General features: G+C 34.7%; 1 protein-coding gene across 23 annotated transcripts in view; it reads right to left on the reverse strand.

Annotated features, from left to right (window-relative positions):
* The window catches only part of SSBP2 (single stranded DNA binding protein 2), a gene marked incomplete at both ends in the record, with an annotated part of 297,446 nt that overhangs the window by 180,294 nt on the left and 90,446 nt on the right, over positions 1 to 26,706 (reverse strand). For 21 of the 23 annotated variants that reach the window (XM_080717337.1, XM_080717334.1, XM_080717330.1 and 18 more), the window contains 2 exons: positions 8,176 to 8,260; positions 20,316 to 20,377. The exons of the other annotated variants lie outside the window; for them this stretch is intronic. In XM_080717337.1, coding sequence (XP_080573463.1) covers positions 8,176 to 8,260; positions 20,316 to 20,377 — 147 coding nt within the window. The remainder of the gene's footprint in view (positions 1 to 8,175; positions 8,261 to 20,315; positions 20,378 to 26,706) is intronic. 23 annotated transcript variants of the gene reach the window in all.

The following is a 26,706-nucleotide window of genomic DNA, read 5'->3' on the forward strand; positions in this document are numbered from 1 at the left end:
GCAGAGGTAGTTTTTATGTTCTTATTCTTTTTTTCTTTTTATTCTTTATTTTGAAACAGTGTCTCGCTGATTTGCAAAGGACCTCACTAAATAGTTGGGTCCTTGAACCACCATAATCCTCCTGTCTCAGCCTCCCAAATACTGGATAACAAGCATGCACCACCATGCCTGGCTTTATGTGCATATTCTTGACTGTACTGATAGTAAAATAAGTACTTGAAATACTTACCTACTTCTATTTTATGATTTTTTTCTCTACAAATCTTTAATGATACAATACTGTATTGCTTTCTTTAGAGTTCTACTTTTGCTATTCATTTAAAAATGTTAAAAAGGCTTTGCAAAAATTGCAGCAGCATTTTAGAAGTTTGATTTTTTTTCTTTCAATATAAACTAAACAAATCAACTCCAGTTCTATAAGTATCTTTCCTTATTGCTATAGTGTTTTGATATGAGTAAGGTGTTACTTAATGTTCTGTAGGAGGTCATGGGTTAAGATTGCGTACCTGCTCTGGGCCTAACAACCAGACCAACATAGAATTTAATTACAGTAACTAAGCTTCAGTTATTTGCAAAAGGCCTTTTATCAAACTAATTAAGCTGTAAATAAATAACTAGTTAAGCTATAACCAACTGACTTTTTGACTAGATTAGGCTGTCATCAATTGAGTTTTTCTGTCATCAGTTGAGATGTTCTCTACATTTTACCTTGCTATCTGGTCACCTAGTTAGAATTCTTAAAACCTGTCTGGTTCTGGGAGCTGCCTGATTCAGGAGCAAAAATTTGGTTTTGCTCAAGTAAACTCTACTAAGTTTTATTGGTAAAATGGGAAAGTCCCTAAAACAAAAGTAAGCAAAGCTACTCTTTGTTCTAGACAGGGAGACTATGAGAACTTCATACACATTTAATATTTATCTTAAGTCTCTTCAAATAAGAAAAATATTCTGTTAGCCTTTCTTATTTCAAACAAAATTACTGAGAAAATTATTTTGTTTCAATTCATTCTTGCTATTGCTTTAACTCTGTAAATGAATGTTTTTAAAAAAAAATACAAAAACATCTTAATTTAGTAGTTCCAATGAAAAGCAAATCTGACAGAACACTGAAACAATCTCTTGTTTCCAATCCATAAAGGGGACTTAAAGAGATTAGAGAAGTCAGAAAAGTCCTCACTAAAGAGGTAGAACTTGATTTTTACCCTGAATGATAGGATAGCTTACAAAGGCAGAAACATGGTACTGAAGAAAAGCCTAAGTCTCCCTTAGATTTTCACTATTGCTAGGGACTGAACAGAGGACTTGATGCAAGCTAAACAAGTCTTCCACCACTGAGCTACATTCCCATTCCTTTCTTTTGTTGTAAAGTGACACCTGGGAACTTGCTAAAGTTGATGACTATTTACTAAAATTTAAGTTGGGAAAGGGAAACTCAGTATCTGGAAAATAGACATCCTCACTGAGTATGTAAGAAACAAGTGCAAGCAGGGAAGTCCCTGAAAAGAGCACCGATCATATTTATATTGTTAATGAGCATCAGTTCAGACCTTGATCCAACTGGATGCATGACTTTCACAGAGAGAAATCTAGGAGCAGGTTAAGAGCAACCGAGGGCAGCTGGAATCGAAAAGCAGAAAAATCCCCTAAGAAACATCTGCTATTAAAACAGCACTGGGACTGAAGAAACCAACCCAAACATTCGTTAAGAACACAAAAGTCTAGTTTCTCTCAAAGGTAGAATTAGCTCCCAAGTCTCATCCAATGAACAAGCTGATGAAAAATCAAGTAGTAAAGGGCAGCCACATAGCCAGGAGAATCTTTCAGGATCAGCCAGAGAAACGCCTTCCTTATTCATCATGTCCTCCAGAGAAACCAGATGCTCTCCCTAATATGCAGAAGCTAGGGAGAAAATGGGTCATAGAATGAACTCATAGGATGAACTCTAGATGAAGGAGAAACTATAGATGAGCAAATAAGGCTACCCAACTGAGGGGGATGGGAGGGGGGAAGAGGGAAATTCCCTAATGTACATGATGTACATTCACAAACATATCAAAGTCAGTCACTAAGCCAAACATGAGAAGGTGAGAGGGAACTGGGTGGGACTTGGGTAAGGTTAGCTAATTGGGTAATGTGTGCATGTATGCCTCTAACATCTTGTACTCCATTAAGATGTATCACTACAATGTTACCAATAAAAAATACAAAAGAACAAAGTAAGAGCTTTGCAAGGGCACCACAGGTTCTACAGGACGTATCAGCAGTGCCAGCTCAGTGCTATCTTCATCTCAACTTAGATTGAGCTCTCATCCAATCAAGATAGGAACTGAAAATGGTTCCAAAATAAGAGATTTACAATGCCCTACTTTCCCTACAAATAAATACTAAGTACAAAATCAGCCATGTGGATGTGGAAACATACAGGTAAGCTATATTTCAAACATAAAATCTTATTGAGATATTTAATTCTCTGCAGACTTATAATGTTTTTGTTACCTCCTATATTTCTCTATAGTGATTGAAATTACAATTTTAGGCATATAAAAAGAGTACATCCTCAGTGAGGGAAATTCAGCAAAGGAAAATGAAAAGATCAGTTATATACATGGTCTGGAAAAGATAAACAGGTATGTAGCCTTTGATAGAATATATCCTCAGATATATCTTTCATCAGTTTCCAATGTAAAGGAGATTTCAGCTTTGAGCAAAAATACATTAGCCTGATGAATGTGACTATGTGATGATGACATTTGCATATGGAAAATATCCCCAAAGACTTGCTTTAACCAAAAGAATGAAAATAGCAATGATTCTGTACCTGGCAGTTTTTACTATGCTTTCTCAGAGCCCACTTACCACACTGTAAGAATTACAGGCTATCCTGCTGGAAAGAGAGGCCAGGTGAAGAAGACACAGAAGATGGAATACCACATGGAGGAGCAGCAAGGCTCCCTGGCCGAGGCTTAGCATCAAGGCCCCAACACACAGAGACCTTCCTTCCTGGAAAGCTCAGCCACCAACCAAGTTCAGTCACATGAACATGCACTGGCCAAAATCTTGCAAGCAGAACTATCTGTTCACTGTGCAGAAATGTGAGAAATAACAAATGACTGTTTTTTAAGAAAACAAAAATACTTCCATAGGTTCTAATATAAACATTAAATTAAGGTGTATTATTATAAAAAATAACAGGTCATTTTTGTGATATCTAAAATTTTTCTATTTCCTGTCAGACCTCATAGTACATTCTTGTTAATTCCAGCTACTTGGAGGGAAATACAGGAAGATTACAGGTTCAAGGCCAGCCTCATCAACTTAGTAAAACTCTGTCTCAAAATAAAAAATAAAAAAGCTAGAGATGTTACTCAGTGACAGAGCACTGCTGGGTTCAATCTCCAGTATTGCAAAAAATAATAAGAAGAACTTTATGTATTTGGGCTTCTGTTCTTAATTATAATGTAATCAGCTCTAAGAATAGTTCCCTTTACTTTCTCTTTTCATTTCTATTTTAGGGCTGGTAAAGGTAAATAATGGTGAGGAAAAGGGATAAGATAAGGTGATAAGCAGGACAAAATAATAATCAAAGAAAAGCAACAAGAAGGAATATCGAATGCATCTTGTAAGAGTGGTACAATATTACCATGGAATTGGGAGTCAGTTATTTTAAAAATAGCATGGCTTAAGAATGTACATTCTTTCATCTCTCCATCCCTTCTTCAACTTACTGAGTAACAAGTTTAAAAAGCACTAGACTATCAAGTTGAACATGATAAAATTTTCCAGTCCTGAAAGATGATGCCCCTAAGGTATGTAATCTGTGAGCTAATAATGTACTTTGGTTGGGAATCTGTTCATAATTTGAATTTTTACAGTGTTCTTCACTTACATGGCAATTCAATATATGCTTACTAAAATAAAGTTGCAAGAAAAAAGAGTGCTAATATGTTGAAAGATTCCTCTACCTATTAATCTAAGTTTCAAAACTTCTGGAAGAAGCAAGCCATGGATCATTTAAGCCCATTTAGTTTTCCTACTAAATTTGAAACTTTTTTCCCTGTATATAATACATGACTGCTCTTAAAAATGAAAGTGTGGCCTATAAAAATCATTCAGGCATTGACACAGTTTGAGCCTCAAGTCTTGCTTCAACAACCACAAACAGCTTTTGAATATCTTAGGAACTCGAGGTAATGTGTTAACACCAAACATTTTATTAGTTGCCCTGGGAAATGGAGTTCAAGTTTGAAGCATCCTAACTGAGCTGTGTTCTCACACACCCTCATCTTAATGCTAATCAATTCTTCCCTGTCACCACTTAAATATAAGTATTTTTGCTAAGTTTCTATCCCCAGGCCTCAATTCTTATTTTACCTTCACTCCCTCAATAATTTGGTCCATTCCTATAACTTAACTCACCTTCTTTATGTTCTTAAACTTTAGATGTCTCATGATCTCAGTCTTGATTTATCAGTCATGTTAACTATGAATTATTTTTATTTGCCTGTTTAAATCCTTACAGCTAGACAACATCATATTTTTTCTTCATTTTAGCTTGTTTATTTTCAATTTCATTTACCACCAACCTAATTTGGGAGTTTTTTAACCTCATACTAACACTATGAGAATAGCCTCCTCACAGTCATGGCCTTGAGTTCTTTCCTTTCTTCAGTTTCTTTTATACCATACTTTAGACTGGCTGTCCTGAAATATAATTTGCTATTTTTTATATACTCAAGAAATTACTCTGCATTATATACAGAAGTTTTGGCATTACTCAGGCTTGAAAAGCCTGAATTTTCCTAGCTAAACCAAACTCAAGTTTAAACAATGGTATTTCTGGAACTTCTCTGGCTACCTAGTTTCTTATCTAATAAAACAATTGTATTTAACCAAATGAGTAGTCTTCAAATTTTTTATTTATACTTTTTGGATTGTTATAGTTTAAAATGCTATAAACATACAAAAATTTTCTTTAAAAATGCTTCTTTAAGAATTTCATCAAGTATCTTTAGAATAGAATACTTGAACAAGGGTAGAGTGGAGTAGAGTCAGATAAAGAAATAACTGTTATAATGCTTTTGTACCATGAGGACTTGAACTAAGGTCCTTGAAACAGGATTAGAAAGAAGAGTGTAAGAAATGTTTAAACAATGGAACTGACTGGTTCTGAGGACCATTTGGAAGTAATGGAGAACAATAAGTGATATAAAAGGATCCATCTATCCCATGGATGGCTTGCCACATTATTTTTGTTGCTATAACAAAATACTTGAAGCTGGGTAATATATAAAGAAAAGAGGCTTGTTCAGTTCACCATTTGAAGCTGAAAGTCTGGGATCGGGCAGCTCCATCTCTGGTGAAGGCTATTGTTCATCTCAACAGGAGACATGCTGAGATTCTTTTTGGCCATATTCTTATCTTCCAAATTGTTTATACTGTATTAATTTCATATAGAACCCAGTTTAATTTCTTTTGCCTTTTATAAGCCTTAAAAACATCTATATTTTTCTAACATGAGGCAAATTTTTGGTTTTGATGTGACCAGTGTTAATTTCAAGAAGTATATTCACCCATTTTACCTGTGGCATTTGTGCCACTATTCCTAATTTGTCATTTTGTTCCAGGATTGCTAATAGGCAGCTTCTACATATTTAAAATAACGGTATCAGCTCTTTTGGATCATAGATGGACCTAGTTACCTTGCACTAGGCTCTACCTCTTAAAGGTTCTCTTGCCTTAACATTGCTATACCAGAGACCAATCTTTCAGTATATGAACTTATGGAAACACCACTCAAACCACATCTAAACCTTAGTACTGGTTATAAAAAGATACCATTTAATTAGACAAATAAACCAGGAGAAATTTGGAAAAATAAGAACTAATAAGTCCTAAGAGCTCCTGTACAGTGTTCTCTCCTTCTCATTCCTCTGCATTATCTAAGGCCTTTGCATAGTACTCCAAGGGTCCAAGAAACTCAGCATGAAACCAGTTTTCAGTGGGATAATTTCCAAATCTCAATATAGTTTTAAATTTTGACCATCTGTTAGATAAGCTTTGTTCCTGTGTTTGCTTTTTCTACTCTGGCCAGTAGAAGCAGTTTATTTCTGCTTACTATTTCTTAAATACACCTTATATTTTTCCAACTTCAGCCAGTTTCTCCACTACCTTCCCCCAAATGTTTCTTTTCACCTAAATTCTTGTCATCATTAAAAGGCCTACGCACATTTACAGTATCTAAATTCATACAGCATAGCAGTTATAACTTATACTCATGAAGCCAATGAAAAAGGATCTGGAAAACAATTCCATTCACAATAGCTTCAAAATAAATAAATAATAAAATACCTAGAGATAAATTGCATATTTATTATCACATAAAGATGCTAAATATTTAGCTTCCTATATTTTGAAGTATGAATGTAAGAATAATAAAGCCTTACTCATCTTAAATATTTTCTCTTTTTCTCATAACAATTTTTCATAGAATAGTTTTTAGAGGAAAATATATTAACACTGCATACATAATCATAAACCAAAATACTTCTGTAATAATAAGTAACCCAAAAATGTTTCTGTAATACTAATGTAATATAATACTAAAAATTATAGAGTAAAGGGCAAGTTTTGGTAAAGATGTGGAGAAAAAGGAGCCCTTGTACATTGCTGGCATGAATAAAAATTTGTGTGACAACTGTCCTCAAAAAATTTAAAATATATTTACCATTTATAGTGGCACTATTGAATACCATCCAGTTGTCTAAATTAGTAGGTATGTTAAAAAAAATTATCCCATGACTGACAGGCCAAATCTAGGCATCTCCTCCCTTGGTGTATGGGACAGATGATATGGGCTACTCCAGTCTATCCATGCTTTGGTCTGCTTTACTTTTTGCCACAACCCAAGAACAAAAAAAGCAAAACAAGACTGTACAGATACATACTATGTCGTGGGCCCTGCTTTGTCTGTTTTCTACATTTTCTTTATGTGCAGTAACATCCCTTTAATACAACCTGTGCCCTGGTCCTGTAGTTTAGTACATATCAAGCTTTTGAGTACAATAAATACCAAATGAAGTCATCACAAACCATCAACCAGTACACATTTAAAGAATTACATAGTTCCTGTCAGATGCCCAAGATTTTCCTTCCTCTTAAGTCAGCATACTTGTCCTCATGTTACTTTGGAAGTTATCATTCTTTTATCCAATTTGACTTTTTAGCCTGACTGAATTATTTCCTTCAGAAGAACAAGGTCTTTCTCCATTTGGAGCCCTAGTTCTGGCTTCTAAGGATTTTTGTACAGAATGACACCTCCCTCAACCAACTAGCTAAGTATTCCACTAGTTAAGTTTTAGGCACTTGCTGTGAGATATTTCTCAAGGCTCCAGTCTCAATTCTACTTCCAAAAAAGGAAACTAGATCTCCATCTAAAATTCAATCTGACCTTCTCTTATGGTCAGCTCTGTAAATACTATTTTCCCAGCTCCTTCATGGTACCATCTCCTCATTCTTATATGCAATTTTTCCCTCAAGAAAATTTCTCATCTTTTCCCCCTCTTTCTACTTCCTGATATAATCAGCTCTCAAAAAGCATTGCCATTCTTTTAAAAGATGTTCAAGCTTCAAGCTAAGGACAGTCCACTTCCCTTTCTCACAAATTCTTTTAAAAATTCACATTTTTATTTTTGCACAGAATCTTCTGCTCTCTTTTCTGGTACTTCCTTTTCCATAATAAATTCTATTTACAGAACTAAATTCAATGGAAGGGATAACTACTGTTATGATATATAAGCAAATGTGGCAAAAAGATTATATATATATATATATATATATTTCCAACATTACATGTGAAAGAGGAATTATCACAGAAATATTATGTTGAATCTCGCTGGAGAATAAAGAAACTCAGTTGTATTTTAATAAATTTAAATTTTCACAAAATATACATTCCTAATAGCAAGAAATATCTTTAATAGCTTGCAGTTCAGTACTCTCAATCCTAAACTTCAATAGGCCTCAAATACTGTTTATATTTCACTTTTAAATTATGCATCTGTTTTTCAAGAAAAAAAAATAATTTCTTCAGTATCGAAATAAGATAATGGGTGATTTTTGAGAGCAGTGGGTAAAAACAAAGTTGACAATATAACTTTGAGAGAGTTTATGCTCACTTACATAATCATGGAAGGCTTTTGCTTCACTTGAGTGTTCACATGTTTCCCTTCTCTCTGGAGCAGCACAGTAGAGATCCCAAAATACACTAAAAAAAGTAATTATGGTAACATTAAAAAAAAATCATGACACAATATGAGAAATCACAATTTTAAAAGTATAAGTCATATTCTTTTTTTTTTTTTTTTTTTTTTTTGTTGTACTGGGGATGGAACCCAGGGGCCTTCTACCTCCAGGCTACACTCCTAGACCTATTTTATTTTTTATTTGGAAACAGGGTATCTTAAACCAGCTGAGGCTGGCTTCAAACCTGTGCAATCCTCCTGTCTCAGCCTCCCAAGCACGGGGATTACAAGTGTGAGCCACCACGCCCGGCAAAGTCATATTCTTTATACAGAATTATGCTTCTTCAATACAAGTCTTTCTTTGTAAGATTTAAATTCTTGCAAGGCTCTTTATACCATAGTGAAGTACCACCAAGCTATGTTTCAGACATGCTAGAGAAAAAAGTAAGAAACAAAGGGACTTCAGATAAATAAGGATATCAGTAGAACACTGGAAGGAGATTGGAGGAGGAAGGTGGACAGGGAAAAAGGAGGCTTGATTAAAAACAAAAAGCAGTTCAAATACTGCCATGTCCATATATGGACATATAAAGGTTTCACTACAATCTCACTAACATGTAGAGGGAGGGAGAAGGAAGTGGGTGGATCCAGAGGGAGTCACATGAGGTGCTGCATGTATGTACGTTTGTATCATGTTGAACCTCACTATGATGTATAATAACAATGCACCAATAAAAACATATTTTCAAAAAATAAAAGATAAATAACATTTTTCTAGAAGGATAAAACAAGTTTAAGATCATATTTTGTGGTGCTGGGGATTGAACACAGAGCCTTGCAAAAAAATAATAATTTAAAACTTTTATTCTTATAATTGGCTATTTACTCTATATAACTTATAACTATAAAACTGTCCCAAACTTCCCCATGAAGAAAAGGAACAGTAAATAATATGCTAAATTAATCACTAAGAAATAAAGCAGTTCATTAATTTTTTCAAGATAATTTTGTTCTCCAACTCAAATACCAATTCCCTGATGATTAAATTACATTGGTCAAACAAATGTATTTTCTTAAAATATCCAATTGTTTTTCCTGCAATTAAAAAAATAGGTTAGTAATTTTGAAAATAAAATAATCAATTCTAATTTCTTCTTATTCTCCTTTAAAAATTTATTTTTTTTTACAAAATAGAAGTTTCTGGTTATCCTCTCACATTTCAAATAAACAATGAGCATGAGCAAGGATTATACAAGTAGTCTAAAAGTACTGGTTATGAATAAAGGCAAATTATAATCAATAAAATTATTTTTATTCCACATTTCCAACTCTATAGAAAAAAAATAGGCTAATATAAGTGCTCAAAAAGAAAAAAAAAACAGGTATTAGAATAGGACATATCTAAGGAAAAAGCCAGTTCTGCAGATCACCAATTATGACAGCCTCAAACTTGTTTAACTGATCAAAAATAGAACTCTCTCCATGATACAATAAAAGTGAGATTAAATTATATAAGATAAACATAGTATATGATATATAATAAGTATATTGTTGATCATTTCATCAATTATATAATTACCTTGGAAAAAGCTTAAAATCATATGTATTTTGCAGGTTACTGTGATAAGGCACAAATAACAATATAAAAACATTTGTTAAATTGGGTCTGAAGTTATTTTTACCTCCAAAGACTCATTTAGTAAGGATTTATTTCTCCTTACCTAAGAGAAAATATTCTGTAGGCTTTACAACCCAAGATAAGTTCACAATTTGGTAAGATTACCCTCAGAGATGAAAATCATGAATGCCAGAATACTGCTGTAGTTTCCTTTAATACCTTATTTATCATTTCCTTTCCTATTAAATGGAAAAAATCTACCACTTCCCTTCTAATTAAGTTTCTATAATAAGCAAGAAATACAAAGATAATAAAGACAAAAATAATTTAAATAAATTTCAATATTTTTGGAGTATGAAAGTTAAAGTTGTATTTGGCCTTCCTATATCCCTACTGGGATAGAGTATAAGACCCACTGATTTTCAAGGACACAGCTAAAAGTTTTCTACCTGGGTCAGGTATATTATGAGTTAGAATATATTGTAATTACTTGTTTTCAAGTTCCTAAGAAACTGCCAAGCCACAACTTTTTAATGTAGTCTTTAAAGTATAACTGCTTTAATAATAGAACATTACATCTAATATTAAGACAAACAGCTTAATATCTCTTCTTGTTCCATAGTTTCCTTAATTTCCTAGCAAGTACTATAAGAACTCTCCTGGAAATTATTCTAATATGTAACTGTGAAAAGGTTGACTTATACAATGAACTCATGGGAAAATAATTTGTTTTTATTAGTTATGTCCTAAAAGTACTAAGTAAATATTAGAAAATATTATTTATACACATATAATTATTTATTCATCCTAGGCTGTTATTATTGTCCTTCTATTTTTAAGTTTGCTTTTATACATTTAATGGAAAATCAAAGTTTACAAGATCAAACTTATAGAAAATAAGACAAGTTACTAAACTACAAAGAATAAATTATGTGTTATTTCTGAGAATTCTATATTACTGATATATAGTATTTTAAATATAGGTAAAGAAATATGTTCTTTAAAAACATTTACCTATGGCAGGTCTTGTTCTAGGTCCCATGCTAGAGTGCCTGAGTGTATATTCTTTTCTGTGCATTTATAACCTCTATTCTATCATATTGCTCAGAAGGCTACAAAAAAGGTATAATAAGTTAAAGAACACTTAAAAATAAGGCAAATATTCAATTTAAAAAACTACTTATAAGAGTTTCATAATTAAATATATAATATAAAATATGTTATGAAAATTAAAGAATAAAATTTTAAAATTAAATAAGAACAAGACGGGTATGGTAGTGCATGCTTGTAATCCCTGCACTTGGGAGGCAGAGACAGGAGGATCGCGCAGGTTTGAAGCCAGCCATGCTGGCTTAAGAGACCCTGTTTCTAAATTTAAAAAGTCTAAAAATGGGTCTGAGAGTGTAGCCCAGAGGTAGAAGGGTTTCCAGGAACCCCAGTACCACCAAAAAAAAAAAAGAAAAAAACTTAAATAAGAACAAACTAGCTGGGCGTGGTGGCTCACACTTGTAATCTCAGTACTTGGGAGGCTGAGAAAGGAGGATTGCAGGTTCTCAACTTTGGCTACTTAATGAGGCCCTCTACAACTTAGTGAGACCTTGTTTAAAATAAAGAATAAAAACTAGGGTTGGGGGTATAGCTCGGAGGTAAAATGCCCCCTGGGTTTCATACCTCGTACCACAATCAATCAATCAATCAATCAATCAATACAAACTTATTTTTAGTGCTAGGATATTCATGTTTTAATACATGCCTCCTCTATTGTATAAGCATCTGTATGCTCTTACATCTAAAAATTACAGATGAGAAAGATATTTCAAAATCTATCTTTTCTAAGCCGGGCATGGTGGCGCACGCTTGTAATCCCCTCGCTTGGGAGGCAGAGACAGGAGGATCGCGCAGGTTCGAAGCCAGCCGCGTGCGCTGGTTTAGGGAGACCCTGTTTCCAAAATGAAAATGTAAAAAATAGGTCTGGGAGTGTAGCCCGGAGGTAGAAGGGCTTCCAGGAACCCCAGTACCACCAAAAAAAAAAAAAAAATCTATCTTTTCTAGAAAGTTCAATCATGTTCTGCCCAGTAAAACAGTATTGGGACTGTTACAATATCATCCTAATATTTGAGAACTAGTAACAACAACAATATTTGAGAACTAATAGCAATAACAATAACAGCAACAACAACAACAACAAAACCCTGCAGTAACACCAAAGTACATGATTTTAGTCTTCTTTCTGGAATTGATCCAACCATGGCTTTATAGGATGGTAGTAAATCACTTAAGTTTTATAGTCTTACAGTAACTTAGAAAATAAGGAGGTTAAAACCTATGAATCCTTTATGAATTAAAAAAACTATTTTTCCTTCTAGTAATGTTTCCAGTAGACCTTAAATTCCTAATCTATATAATATGCTACCTCATATACTGCCCAAGAGAAAAGGAGACATGCAATCTAACAGTGAGTTGACGTGAAAACCCATCAATTGCCTAAAGCACTTAAATCCAGAAGTCACTTTTCACAGATCATGAAAATCTCACAGATATTATGGACAAGTGCTTATGGCACTTACTTTGTAAGTTTTTCTTCTATGTTTAGTCTCTGTCTTCTTTATTTGTAAAATTCAGATTTTTCATTAAACTCTCTAGTCTCATATCATTATTAACATCAAGGGAAAACTTAACATTTTCAAGTTGATGATTCTTATCCATACTGTTTTCCCTTTAATTCTTGAAGATGTGAATCAAAGTTTAGATGTGACTAAACTAGCTGCTTGTATCTCAGAGGAACACAGAAAGCAAAATGGTTGTCAAAGAAGTCTTTATCTTCTGAAAATGGGGTGCTAACATAATTATATAACCTCTATGCCATGAGCCAGATCTAGGATTTCCTGAAAAATAACACACACACACACACACACACACACACACGAATACCAAGAATTAGAGAAGTTAAATAATTTACCTCAGTTGTAGTGGGGGTGGGGAAGATAATTTACCTCAGGCCACAGTTAGTGGCAAAGCTAGGCTTGACAATTTTTTTCCCCCCTCCAATTCTGGGGATTGAACCCAGGGTACTCTACCACTGAGCTATATTCTCAGCCTCTTTTCAACTTTATTTCAAAACAGGGTCTCATAAAGCTGCCCAAACTGGACTTGAACTTGCGATCCTCCTGCCTTGGCCTCCTGAGTAGCTGGGATTACAGGCATGTGCCAACATATCAGGCTTAAATTTTTAAATAATTACATTATTTGGTTTTTAATGTGAGTATGATATAAAGTGTTCATATTCCAGGGTTCTTTATTCTCACTGTTGGAAAGTTTGTACAATTCTAGCAATCTGAGCAGCATCAGCTATTATAAGAATATGGCAGGTACTTGTCCCAGTTAAGACAGCAAGCCCTGTTATCCAGTGCCTTTGACCCTCATACTCTCATTTCCTGAGTATTCTACAGCAACCACTCCCTTACCTTTTATGCAGCTGCCAATATCTATGGATACTTCAATATAGACAGAAATCGGAAAAGGAGACTTTTCTGGGTCCCTTCTTATATACACTACCTGGAATCTGCCACGCATGACCCTCAAAAAAGAAATGTTACTAAAATCTTATTAATAATAGTGGGTCACTGAAATCAGCTCTGTGATTAAGAAATAGCATCTGTTACTGGGATGAGTTCTTATTACAATTCAGGAAACTTCAATTCTACCTCTAAATTTTACCTTGAAAAACATTGTTGTTCCTCAATTTCTTTATGAAAAAAGGGAGGAAACAACATGTTATCTATTTATAGGATATGTGTAGATACTTTTAAAAAAAGTTTAAAAGTATTAAAAATATTCTAGAAATCTCATATAGCTAGTACAATTAGGAAAAAACATTTTCTTATTAACTCACTAAAGGTTGACTCAGTTTCCTCTCTACCTCTTCATATTTAATAGAAGATTCCATTGATTTTTTAATGTTTTCTTCCAAACTCTACTCCATATTCCTTTCATCCTATCCCAGAATAAAGTTTGCTTTTTCTTTACAGTCTATCCATCTCTGTTCTTTGCTTTCTCTTCCACCTCTGAGCTACACCCCTAGCCCTATTTTTTTTTTATTCTTTTATTTTTTAAACAGGGTCTCAATGAGTTGCAAAGGACCTTGCTAATAGCTGAGGCTGTCCATGAACCATGATCCTCTGGTCTCTGCCTCCCGAATGCTAGGATCCACAAGTGTGCGCCACTACACCTGGCCATAAAATTATTTTTTAAAAATTCAAATGGAAAGTGTTTAAATGTCTTTATTTTTTAATTCCACAAATGGAAAAGGATATTAACTTAGAGGAAATAAGTTTCTTTATATTTTTATATTGAAAACTAATAGAAGAGCTGTGAATGTTTAAAATACAAATAGAAAGTGAGCTCTGAAAAGGAAATAAACTGATACATGAGAAACTCTACAGCAATGGGCATGGTTCAAACTGGGAAAGAAGTTATTAGGGAAATTACCTCACAAACAAGGGGTATTGATCCAGAAAACAAAGTCATCTACTTTCCTTTACCCCATACTAAAAGCAGAAATTCCCCCTTCCTCTCGAAGGCCTTATATTCTGATTTGTTTTATATTTTATTCTGCTTATTTATACATGTACATCTCCTCCCACTTCAACCTCTTTTTTTTACTCATTTTTCATCTCAATCTCTACACATGCTCAATTATTTTCTCCTTCTTTTGTATACCATGGATTTAATCTAGGATCTCGTGTATGCTAGGTAAGTGCTCTACCACTATACAACTCTAGACCTTTTTATATATTTTTTATTTGGAGACAAAGAGTCTGAGTTGCCCAGATTGGTCATGCACCTGCAATCTTCCTCTCTCGGGCTCCAAGGTAGCTGGGATTATGGGTATGTGCTATGATGCCTGGCTTCTCTAATCTATTTTATTTCAAAAGCAAAACTATTAGACCCTGTTCTGTGCTGATCCTGAAACAACTACACATCCCATCACACACTTTAGCTACTCTCAGTAATGCTCAAGCTAAAGAAATTAATTATAATGATCTTCAGAATTTCACATTCACTACTCCTCTGAAACTATTCTCTCCAAGATAATCAAAGTTCACCTATTTCCTAATTCAAAAAAACCTAGAGGTTTTTGTTTTTACTTATTTGTTTTTACTTACTGAGGAATTTGAATTTAACTGTTTGATGCTTTCTTCTGCAAATGCATTCCTGGTTCCATATACTATCCTCTCCTGATTATGTTCTTTTCACTTAATTTTCCTTTAGGCTCCTCTATATCTATCTATAAACATAGATATTAATTTTTCCCAGAGTTATAGCCCCAAGCCCTGCTCTTCTTTATTCTAACAGGCAATTTCATCTATGAACTCTTTACCTACTATACAGTCTGTGCTCATCAGCCCCCAAATATTATGTAGCCATCTTATAGCTATAGACCCAGCTTTTTGGCTTTGTATAGGGCATCATTATCTGAATGTCTCAAACTGTAGCCTGTTTAGAGTTCAATATGATTTTTTTTTCTCCAAAGCCTGTTGCTCTTTCACTAGATCACCAGCATTACTGTCCATCCCATCATCCCAGTCTAAAATTAAAAAGTTCCTGTTCACCTTTGTCTTCAAATAAAAGAATATATAAAAGGTCTAGAGTTGTATAGTGGTAGAGCACTTCCCTAGCATACACGAGACCCTAGATTAAATCCATGGTATACAAAAGAAGGAAAAATATTTGAACATGTGTATATATTGAGATGAAAAATGAGTAAAAAAAAAAAGAGGTTGAAGTGAGAGGAGATGTACATGCTATCTGGGACCTTTATCATCATCTTTCAACTGAACAATTACAAGTTCCTTGTAAACTGGTCTCTTTCTCTCTTCTCCCTCTTTAATCCATCTCTATGTTGGTGCTAAGTGAGTATCTAAAAGCACAAGTCTAACCATATTACATATCTTGTTTAATTCTTCAGGCAATTGTCCAAAATCCCTGATGCTTTCCATGACTTCATAATTTGGCCCCTGATTTTGTCTCTAGCATTAGAAAAAGATAGAAGCCAGAGCACAGATATGAAGCTCAATTTTCTAAACAGATATGGACAAAAAGGTCAGGCATCTGCTGGATTGAAAGTCTACAGTGATGGCTTCACTATATGCAATGATCAGGAAAGCTCCTCGGCATTTTTTTTAGAAGAGGGAGATCCATAGCTTTCATCAGTTCTCAGACGACCCATCACATCAAAATTGTCAAGAATCATGGTTTAGAGTGATGAATTAGTCAACTCAAAGAATATGCTAGTAATTTTAGGAGGAAAAACTAAAAGCATTAAAAACACTGTTCTTGTATATTTTACATGTGCTAGCTTTAAGTTGAAGAAGTATAATCTGAAAATATGTATATGATACTTATTTAGAATTTACCTAGCTAAATACAAATTATGATACTTGGAAGATCTAAGCTATACAGAAAGAGCTTTCCTTAACCTAAGAGCCATAGAAAAATGAAAAGAAATGGCAAAATTAATAGCTTTGACTTCTGACAGCTGAGAACAAAAAAGCTAAAGTCTTGCCGGTGCAAAAAATATATATACAGTAATTTATTATCTGCCACCTATAGTATGGGAATAGGTTAAGTTCATAAGAAAGATAGTAAAAGATAATTCTAAAGAGTTATGGATAAAAAGACAAGAAATAAATAATAAATATTATTTATGCAAGAAATAAAAGTAATGCCATAATGGAAAATTTAAAATTTTCACTCTGTTAACCCACTGACCCAAAAGAGACAGATGTCAAAAACAATTTTTTATAGTCAGGCATTGTGGTGCATCCTGTAATACCAGTAGTCAGGAGGCTGAGACAGGAGGATTGCAAGTTCTAGGTCAGCCTCAGCAATTTAGTGAGACTCTGTTTCAAAATAAAAATTTTAAAAAGGGCTGAGGGTATAGATCATAGATAGAATTCCCTAGGTCTAATCTCTAATGACAAAAAAAGGAGAGAGTTTTTTTATGCCACTTTTGTAGACCTAATTGGAAACATACAAAGTATAAAAGCTATCAACAGGTAAGGAGACTCAATGACATTCAGGAAATAGTTAAAAACTCATAGCCTATATCTAGATCCAGATATCATAAATACATACTATATAAAATTAAGCTTTAACTTTTATAATATTATATATGAAATCAGTCTTAAACTCCAGAAAAACAACACACTATGGCGTTTAACTGTAATGAACCGTTGTTCCAAATACAGGAACAACTCTCAACTAAAGGACTGCACCTGTTCCTGCCATATGTATGTGAGATAAACAAGGGAAACCCACAACCACAACTGACCAAGTGCGGTTCCATTCACCACAAGACTTCTAGCAAGGCATGGTTTAGGAGATTTTAAAAAAATGATGTCATTAATAATGTACCAAGTAAACCATATGCATGGCACTACAAGATATTTTTTGTTTTCTTCTTTTAAAGAAGACGCTGAGCTGGATGTAGTGATTACACCTGTAATCTCAGTACTTGAGAGGCTGAGTCAGGAGCATCCCAAGTTCAAGGCCACCCTTGGTGACTTAGGAAGTCCCTCAGTAACTTAATAAGACCCTGTTTTAAAATAAAAGATAAAATAGGGCTGGGGGATATAGCCCCTGAATCCAATATTCTCATTCTCTCTCTCTCTCTCTCTCTCTCTCTCTCTCTCTCTCACACACACACACACACACACACACACACACACACACACACACACACTGATGCTGAGAAGTGACTTCTAACAGAATAAATGCAAAAAAAAAAAAAGAAAAAGAAAAAAGAAAGAAAAGCCCACTTTGTGAATATCTGCTCTACCAATTGCTACTACAGAAAATCACATGCTAAGAAATACTGGTGCCACAGTGAGTTTATATGAGCCTCTATTAACTAGGCCTTAAACACTGTCTGGCAATTTTTGTATTTGTTCCCAGTTAGTTATGTTTATGGGTCCATATAAAATTATTTGAAATGTTTTAAAGACTATTCTCCACTCCTAACAATTCACTACCACCACCACTACATCTCTCCGTGCCCTCAGTGGAAGTCCTCAGATCCAACTTTTTAGAGGAAACAAAAGCCATCAGACTAAGAACTGAATTTCTTGTCATCAAATCTAGAAATGCCACTCTACCTCCTCTTTCCATGGGTGGCAGAGATGGGTTTTCTCCTCTTTCTTTCACTTCCCAATACTTGTGCTTTGGATGCCCATTCTCTCTGGCCTTGTTGGGGATTCCATTTATTATGCCCTTCTTTCTGTATCTTCAGCCTCCCCACCACCTTCCTCCTTAAAAACATTAAACTTGCTCTGTCTCTCCATCTAAACTTTTAAAAATTCCCCCTAGAGCTCCATCAACAGATGGATGGGTTGCAAAATTATGGGAAATACACAGAATGGAATTCTACTCAGCAATAAAGAAGAACAAAATCATGTCATTCACAAGAAGAGAGAAAGACCTGATGAACCTTTGAATGAACTGACTACATCCACCATTTCCCATTTTCCAACATCTCACTCATATTTCAATCTGGAACAATGTCTTCCTGGTTCATTAATTGTCACCAATGGCCTTTGCACTATATCCTAAAAGAATATGTTTATTCCTATCACTCTACCTTTTAGCCACAGTTGACTCTACTAATAGTTTTTCTTCTCAAAATCCTTCCTTGTTCTTGGTTTCTTGGATGCTTTATTTTCCTGGTTGTACTCCTACATCTTTAGATGGGTTTTTGTCTTCTTTGTAGCCTCCTCTTCCTCACCATCTCTTAAATGTTAATGATTCAAGCGTTCTGTATAAGACCCACTTCTTTCCTTACTGACAGGGAAGTAGCATGGTTTAGATAGAAGCTCCTACAAGTGAAATGTATTTGATATATGCCTACATAGCATTCTGCATATTCCCCATAAAATACTTCTTTCTTACTGCTTATTGAGCTATTTCCCCCCACAATAGCTTGTCATGAGTAAGAGGATAGGAATGTATATCTGTTTTATTCACTGGTGAGTCTGCAGTATCTAATATAACACCTGGTACATACAAGGCAATCAATAAGTATTTGTTGACAGTATACATTTTCAAAGAGAAATTTGCTCAAAGCCTCATGAGTAAATAAAACTTAAAAAGGTTCTACCTCCCATATGGCAGAAATACAAAGAAGTATGAAGTTATGAAAGTACTTCTTTAAGGTGAAAAAGTATCCATTTGAATAGTTCAGAACACTATATCAGGAAATTGTTTTTCACGAATATAATTTCCCATCTTGAGAAAATAAAGATAAACGTACTGCAAGCCTCTACTTATCTCCGACTTATTTCCATCTTGTTCTTGGAAGTGTTTTTGTTTGATGGGTAGCTGCTATTTTGGAATAGGATTAACTTATTATAGAGAATGCCAATCAAGCCAATATCTCCCATTCCCAATCCTCCCAAGAAGAGAAGTGAGGCTTCAAAAAAGAACCTGGAGTGGCATGCCAAAGTTTGTGATTACCTATACAGTGGTCTAGCATTATGGCAACTTGTTAGTCCATTTTACAGAAAGTCATCTTATAGATAGTTATTAAACAGAAAGACAAAATAAAGTACCATCCTCATTTTCCACTGCAAAAATGAGAAGGAAATTTGGTATAGACAGAATTGTATCCCTTCTCCAAATTCCTATGTTGAAGTTCTAACTCCCCAAGTGATGGTATTGAGGGGGAGCCTTTGGGACATAATTATATTTCAATGTGTTCATCAAGGTAGGACCCTTATTATGGTATTCTACGCCTTCATAAAGAGACACAAATTGTGTTTTCTCTTTCCCTCTACCATATAAAGACAAAGTTAGAACATGGCTATCTAGAGCCACGAAGACAGCCCTCCTCAGAAACCAGCCATTTTGGTACTTTTGGTTTTGTTCTTTGTTACTGGTTATGAACCCAAGGGAATTTGACCTCCAAACTGAGCTACACCCAGCCCTGGCCCTTTTTTATTTTAAAATAGGGTCTCCTTAAGTTGCTGAGGGCCTTGCTAAGTTGCTAAGACTGACCTTGAACCTGTGATCGCCCTATCTTAGACTCACAGGCCCTGGAAAAAAGTGCACCACCATACCTGGCTATTTTGATACCTTGATCTTGGACTTCTGGCCTCCTGAGTTATAAGAAAGTAAGTTTTCCACTGTTTAAGCCACTCATTCAATGGTATTTCATTATAGTAGCCCTAGCAAATTAATACAATAATCATACTTACAGTTGAAGATCCCATATATTGATTTTAGTTCCATCTTGTTTTTTAGTCAACACTAATGCTGGTTTGGGAATTTGTTTTTTTTACGTGTTACCTTTCAGATAATTTTAGAAAATGAAAATCAAAAAAGCATGAAATTATAAACAGGTATAGTACAGGGCTTCTAGAAAGCATTATCATCCGTGTAGTAAAAATAGAATAAAAGATACTTACCACCACCAAGAATGTAAGAATCCTGGTGGTTCCCCCAGTGTGATGTTTTTTTCCCATCTTATCTAAAATGAATAAAAGAGATATTAAATACTTTCCTAATATTTTCACCACACATACTACAAAACAATATTATTCCCATTTATTTTTGTATTAATTTCCTGTACAAATAGCAAATTATTTGTATGTCACCTTTTTTACCTGATCATTTTAATTGATCAATATTGTGTCATCTTGGTTCATATAAAATAAAGAATAACACTTAATGAGCCATGGGAAGTAGAACTGTGATGCCCTGCTAAGGCTATAATTTGGTTTTAAAAAAAAAAAACACCTTTTTCTCACTCTCTAAATCTTTTTCTTACTATTTTTCCACTAGCTGATGTCTCACTGAAAAGGCATAAGAATAAGATCTCTCAAATGTGCCTTAGACACATTAATATTCCTAATCACTAAAATCAGCCTGGTCATATGAACTGCAAGTTTTTCAATGTAGCAGTCCTGCATTACATGTCAGTTCATCTTGATTTTATATAATAAGTCCATGTAATAAAGCAGATATTTCTAATTTCGTTTCTTAATTAAAAGAGGAAGACTATGAGATGACTTACAGAGGAGTTAAGTGATATAACTAAGTCACCATGCCAGAGTGTGCTGGAGGTAAAAACAGATTCACAGTCTAACAAGTCCCAATGCACTGCATCAGTCAATAAGCACTCTCCCTCATGCCAGTCAACATCCACGGCCACGGCTCATATTTGACATGACCTTTTATGAAAGAAAACCTGAAGGCAATCCATGTGTATTTTTTAAATATTACATCGTATTATTCCATAAAGAAAATCAAAATGCTTCACATACAGCACTGCTTTCTGCCTTACAACATCTTTTACTATATAGTGAATAGAGCTCATCTTTCTCTCTTTAAATTAGAAATCTGTGCCAGAAGCAGGTAGAACTTTGGTCCATCTTATTGACTACAGAAACCATCCTTTTATAGTTATTGAATGAACAACACTTAAAGCTATACTTTAAGTATTTCTAAAGCAGTGATGGTTCTACATAGAAATATGTTTCCACAGTGAATGATATTGCTGCTTCCAAATGAATCACTATTCTAGATTTACTTGTTTATAGAAAGTATGAAATGGTGCTCCAAAAAAGGCAAATATAACCCTGACCCACAGAAAAGCAAACCATATTCACTGCAGCACTGTTAGGAAAAAAATGGAAAACATTAATCAATATTAAATGCATGTTTTTATATTTATATGCTTAGTATAGTATGCAATCTTTAAAAAGAATGAGAAATATCTACATGGAAAGACAGTCTTGTGCTATTGGGTTTTCAAGTTCAAAGGTTGAAGTATGCATATATGTATAAAGAAATCACAGTGAATTTACAGCTATTTTCTAGAAAATAATAACAGAAAACTTTTTTCTTTTTCATTCCTTTCTTCCTTTTTCCTTCTTTCCTTCCCTCCCTCTTTCTCATTTCTTTTTCTTTTATTTTTTCCTTCTTTTCTTTACTTTCTTGGGATTGAATCAAGAGACTTATACTTCTGAGATGCACTCCCAACTCCTTTTACTTTATTTCTTTACTTTGACACAGGGTCTTAGAAGTTGCTGAGATTCTAGCTAGGTTGCAGAGGCTGACCTCAAATCTATGACCTTCCTGTCTCAGCCTCACAAGTATTGTGACTGGCAGGATGGCACTAAGCCCAGCAGAAGACTTTCATTTTAAAATTATATTCATCTATGTGGTTATTTTAATTAATATGCATTAATGATCAGTAATGTTGAGGAAGGATCAGAAAATACCTCTGAATGTCAATTTTCCCTTTAGAAACCATTTTTATGCTATTTTTGACAAAGTATTTTCTGTTGTGCCAAGTTTCATGAGCTTCAAACTTGTTTAGTTTTTTGGTAGCATCTGTACCAACAAGTTCTTTCCCTTTATTCAATTAATCTTTCTTCCACCCCAGTCCCCATGTGTATTTTTCTAGCCCCAAAGCTTTTTCTTATTTATTTATTTATTTATTTATTTATTTATTTATTTATTGTGGTACTGGGGGTGGAACCCACGGCCTTATCTATCTCCGGGCTATACTCCCAGACCTATTTTATACTGTATTTGGAAACAGGGTCTCAGTAAGTTGCTGAGAACCTCACTAAGTAGCTGAGGCTGGCTTTGAACCTGTGCAATCCTCCCGTCTCAGCCTCCCAAAAGCTGGAATTACAAGCGTGCGCCACCATGCCCGGCTGCTTTTTCCTATTTAAATATCCACCTCTCAGCCAGGCATGGTAACACACGTTTGTAATCCCAGTGCTTGAAAGGCTAAAACAGGAAGATCCAGGTTCGCAGCCAGCCTCAGCTACTTAGTGAGGCCCTCTGTAATTTAGTGAGACCCTGATTCAAAATAAAGAATGAAAAATAGAACTGGGGATGTAGCTCAGAGGTAGAATGCCCCTGGGCTCAATCCCCAGTTCAGTATAAATAAATAAATAAATAAATAAATAAATAAATAAATAAATATCCACGTCTCTTCTAACATTTGACCAGCTACAGGTTATATTCCTTTGTAATTTTCATAAAATTTTGAGACCTATTCTACCATGATCTGAATTCAAGAACTTTATCTGGGTTATACTGTCTCTATCATATGATTTAGTATTTTCAGTATTTTTACTTTAAACATAGAATTATGAACAAAAGATATATAGGTGGGATAAAATATGTCTTATGGTATAATTATCAATTATATACTTTTTTTGTGTGTGTGGTACTGGGGATGGAACCCAGAGGCTTTCTACCTCCAGGCTATACTCCCAGAATTTTTTTTTAATATTTTATTTGGAAACAGGGTCTCACTAAGTTGCTGAGAGCTTCACTAAGTAGCTGAGGCTGGCTTCGAACCCGTGCGATCCTCCTATCTCAGCCTCCCAAGCACGGGGATTACAAGCGTGCGCCACCACACCCGGCAGTTATATACTTTCTAATACAGCAATTTTAGGAATTTATCCTAAATATGGCCAGGTATGCAATATTTTGTATATGTATATTTTGGTATATATAAAACAATTTTCATTAAAGCATTGTTTAAAATTTCAAAAGAAGCTGGGCATGATGGCGCACGATTGTAATCCCAGTATTCAGGAGGCTGAGACTAGTGGACCATGGTTCACAGACAGCCTTGGCTACTTAGTGAGGCCCTCCACAATTTAGTGAGACCCTGTTTCAAAATAAAGAATAAAAAATAGGGCAAGAGTGTAGCTTGGAGGTTGAATGCCCCTGGGTGCCATCCCCAGATGTGCAAAAAAAATTTTTTTTCAAAAGACAGGAAATAATTTAAATATCCAACAGTAGGGAGCCTCGTGAAAAGTATCATGATGCATTTTCTGGAATGAAATACTTTATAACTGTAAAAAGAGAATTATGATATCATAAATCAATATAACACACATTACTAAAATAAAAATACCAAAACACATAACAATGTGTACAATAAACATTTGTGCAAAGAAAAACATGATATGCACATACACAACCATATACAGTTACACACACACACACACACACACACACACACTTAATGATTCATCCTTATTTGCTTCTGGTAAGGTCCACTGTTGGTGATAATTTACCTATTACCTCTCAGCTGTGCATCTACCTTTCTATACACTATTCTATACCTGAAGCCGGGATTCTGGATTACAGATCCTAGCCTCCTTTCCAGCTGGCTTCCTGTTAAGTTCTGCCATCAGGAAAGAGTAGTAGATCAAAAGGCAGGAGGAAGAAGAGAAACTGCCTGCCTCCGGCTCCAAAAGTGAAGCAGTTGCTGGCTGCTGCACACACTGGGGCTGGGTGATTCTGAGTGGAAGCAACGCCTTCCTAGAAGTTCTGACCTCGTCAGTATAGGACCCATTTCAACAGTATCTCCAATAGCACTGCTGCAAGTTTGAAGCTCATGGATCCAAACTCTACAGAAAATTCCTAAATTCCTTCATGATTTTTAAAATTTAAACCAATACTCAAAAAAATTAATACCATAAAAAGAATAAAAAAATTTTTGTTAAAAAAAGTCACCCTGGATAACTATATACAAGTTTGTTCTCTGACAAAATTCCCGAGACTTCTAATTTAGATATAACCTACAGTTTCCACAAGTTTTCTAAAATATTTCATGTACAGTTGCATTTCTACACTAAGTCAAATGTAAAGAAAAATAAAACAGAAGTAAAATTTTTACATCTCATTTCAAAATCTAAAACCAATACAAGTTAAAGGAAGAAAATTCTGACTGTACTCTTAAATAATCGAAAACTGTGCTACTTAGCATGGTACCCAGTATTCAAATGTGGCTCCCACAATTTAAAATGAAGTTAAATGAATGTTCCTTGGTTGCACAAACCACATTTCAAGCACTCAAGAGTCACATGTTACTAGTAGTGACCTTTCTAGACAACATAGACTAAATATCTTTTCCCATAATCACTGAAAGTTTTATTGGATGGTGTTTGCTTTAGAAGGAAGAAAGAATAGGTTAAATGAAAGTATCTCTCACTGGGGAAAATCCTTAATAGATCTTTTCTAATTCTATTTTTGGTTTTTCTTTTTATTCTTTGACCCAGAAAAAACAGAAGCCCAATAGGAAATGGTATAATAGGAAAGACTGCATAGAGGAAAACATATTCTACAAAACAGAAATTTAGGAGCCGGATATGGTGGTATATGCTTGTAATTCCAGCATTTGGGAGGCTGAGACAGGAGGATCGTAGTTCGCAGATAGCCTCAGCTACTTAGTGAGGCCCTTTGCAACTCAGTGAGACCCTGTTTTCAAATGAAGAATAAAACATGGGGCTGGGGTTGTAGCTCAGAGGTAGAATGCCCATGCTTACCACCAAAAAAAAAAAAAAAGAATTTAGGAGGTTGCTAGTTATATCTCAAGAAGAAATGTGGAGTGTCCAGGGAATTTCAAAAAATAAGAAAATGGAAGACGTTTCAAGGAGCCAATAATATGGGAGAAAAATGGTACCCACAGAAAAACAGATAATGGAAAATTCTTTATGGCAACATAAAAAAAACTTCACATCATACCATTTAATGCTTAATTTTTTTCAGTTACCTACTCTTACCTTTTGTAAGAACTTTTTATATACAAGAGCAATGAGTTAATAGGGTTTTGAAGAAAACGTCTGGCACAGAAAAGAAATTAGCCTTAAGAGGGAGAAGCAGTATGGGCCTGTAATACTCAACAGGAGAAATAAATTACAATAATAGAACTCTAGCAATCCCAATAAAGTGTAGAGATACTGGAGAAGACTTGAAAACCTACAATATTAGGGACGAGGGCTGAAGCCATTTTGATAGAGATGGTAACAAAAGGTCGGAGGATTGTGGGCCATCCAAGACACAGACATGTGGTACACACATGTACAGATAAGACTATGTATTTATACCTATGCTCTAAAAAATAAACTGTACAAGATAGAAAAATGATGATCACCAATTTAAAAAGACACTTTTATGCATTTATTACATGCCAGGCACTATTCAACATAATTTATGTCCACTAATTCATTTAAAACTCTGCACAGCTCTTAAATATTACAATTATCTTCTTTCTGTAATTAAGAAAACCAAGTAAGATGTGGAATATAATTCAAACCCAGGAAGTCTGACCCAAAGCTTTTTACTTTTTACTCTTGCATACTATACAATATTGCCTCCAAACTCAAGCTCAAAAAAATGGTTAAGAAATAGTAACTATTATTTACACTTCTCAGATAGATGACAGAATAGAATTTTGGAGTCTATGGTGTTCAGTAACTTAGCATTCCTTATCAAATCTAAAGAAGAAATCCATTAGATTTTTTTTAACATAGTTAAGGTCCCCTGTTGCTTATTAAGTATGCTTTTTACAGTACATGATATTACTTAGTCAAACCTCTGGCAATGAGGTACCTAATTTCAGTAGCACCTGGGTTTTAAAATATCGAAATGAGCCGGGTGTGGTGGCACACACTTGTAATCCCCGCGCTTGGGAGGCGGAGACAGGAGGATCGATCCTGCAGGTTTGAAGCCAGCCTTGCTGGCTTAAGAGACCCTGTTTCCAAATAAAAATATAAAATAGGTCTGGGAGTGTAGCCCGGAGGTAGAAGGGTTTCCAGGAACCCCTGTACCACCAAAATATATATATATATAAATGAACACCATAGCTAAAACTTCTAGGTAGATGAGGCCTGATCCCATGTATATCAATGCTATTCCTTCATCAATGCCAATGTAGAAACCCTCCCTTTTTTTTTTTTTTTTCCAGTACTGGGGATAGAACTCAGAGGCACTTTACATCTAAGCTACACCCCCTCCCCTATTTTTTATTTTTTATTTTGA

This window comes from Muscardinus avellanarius (assembly GCF_963383645.1).
Source record: "Muscardinus avellanarius genome assembly, chromosome: 1".
In the NCBI taxonomy this organism is placed as follows: Eukaryota; Metazoa; Chordata; class Mammalia; order Rodentia; family Gliridae; genus Muscardinus; species Muscardinus avellanarius.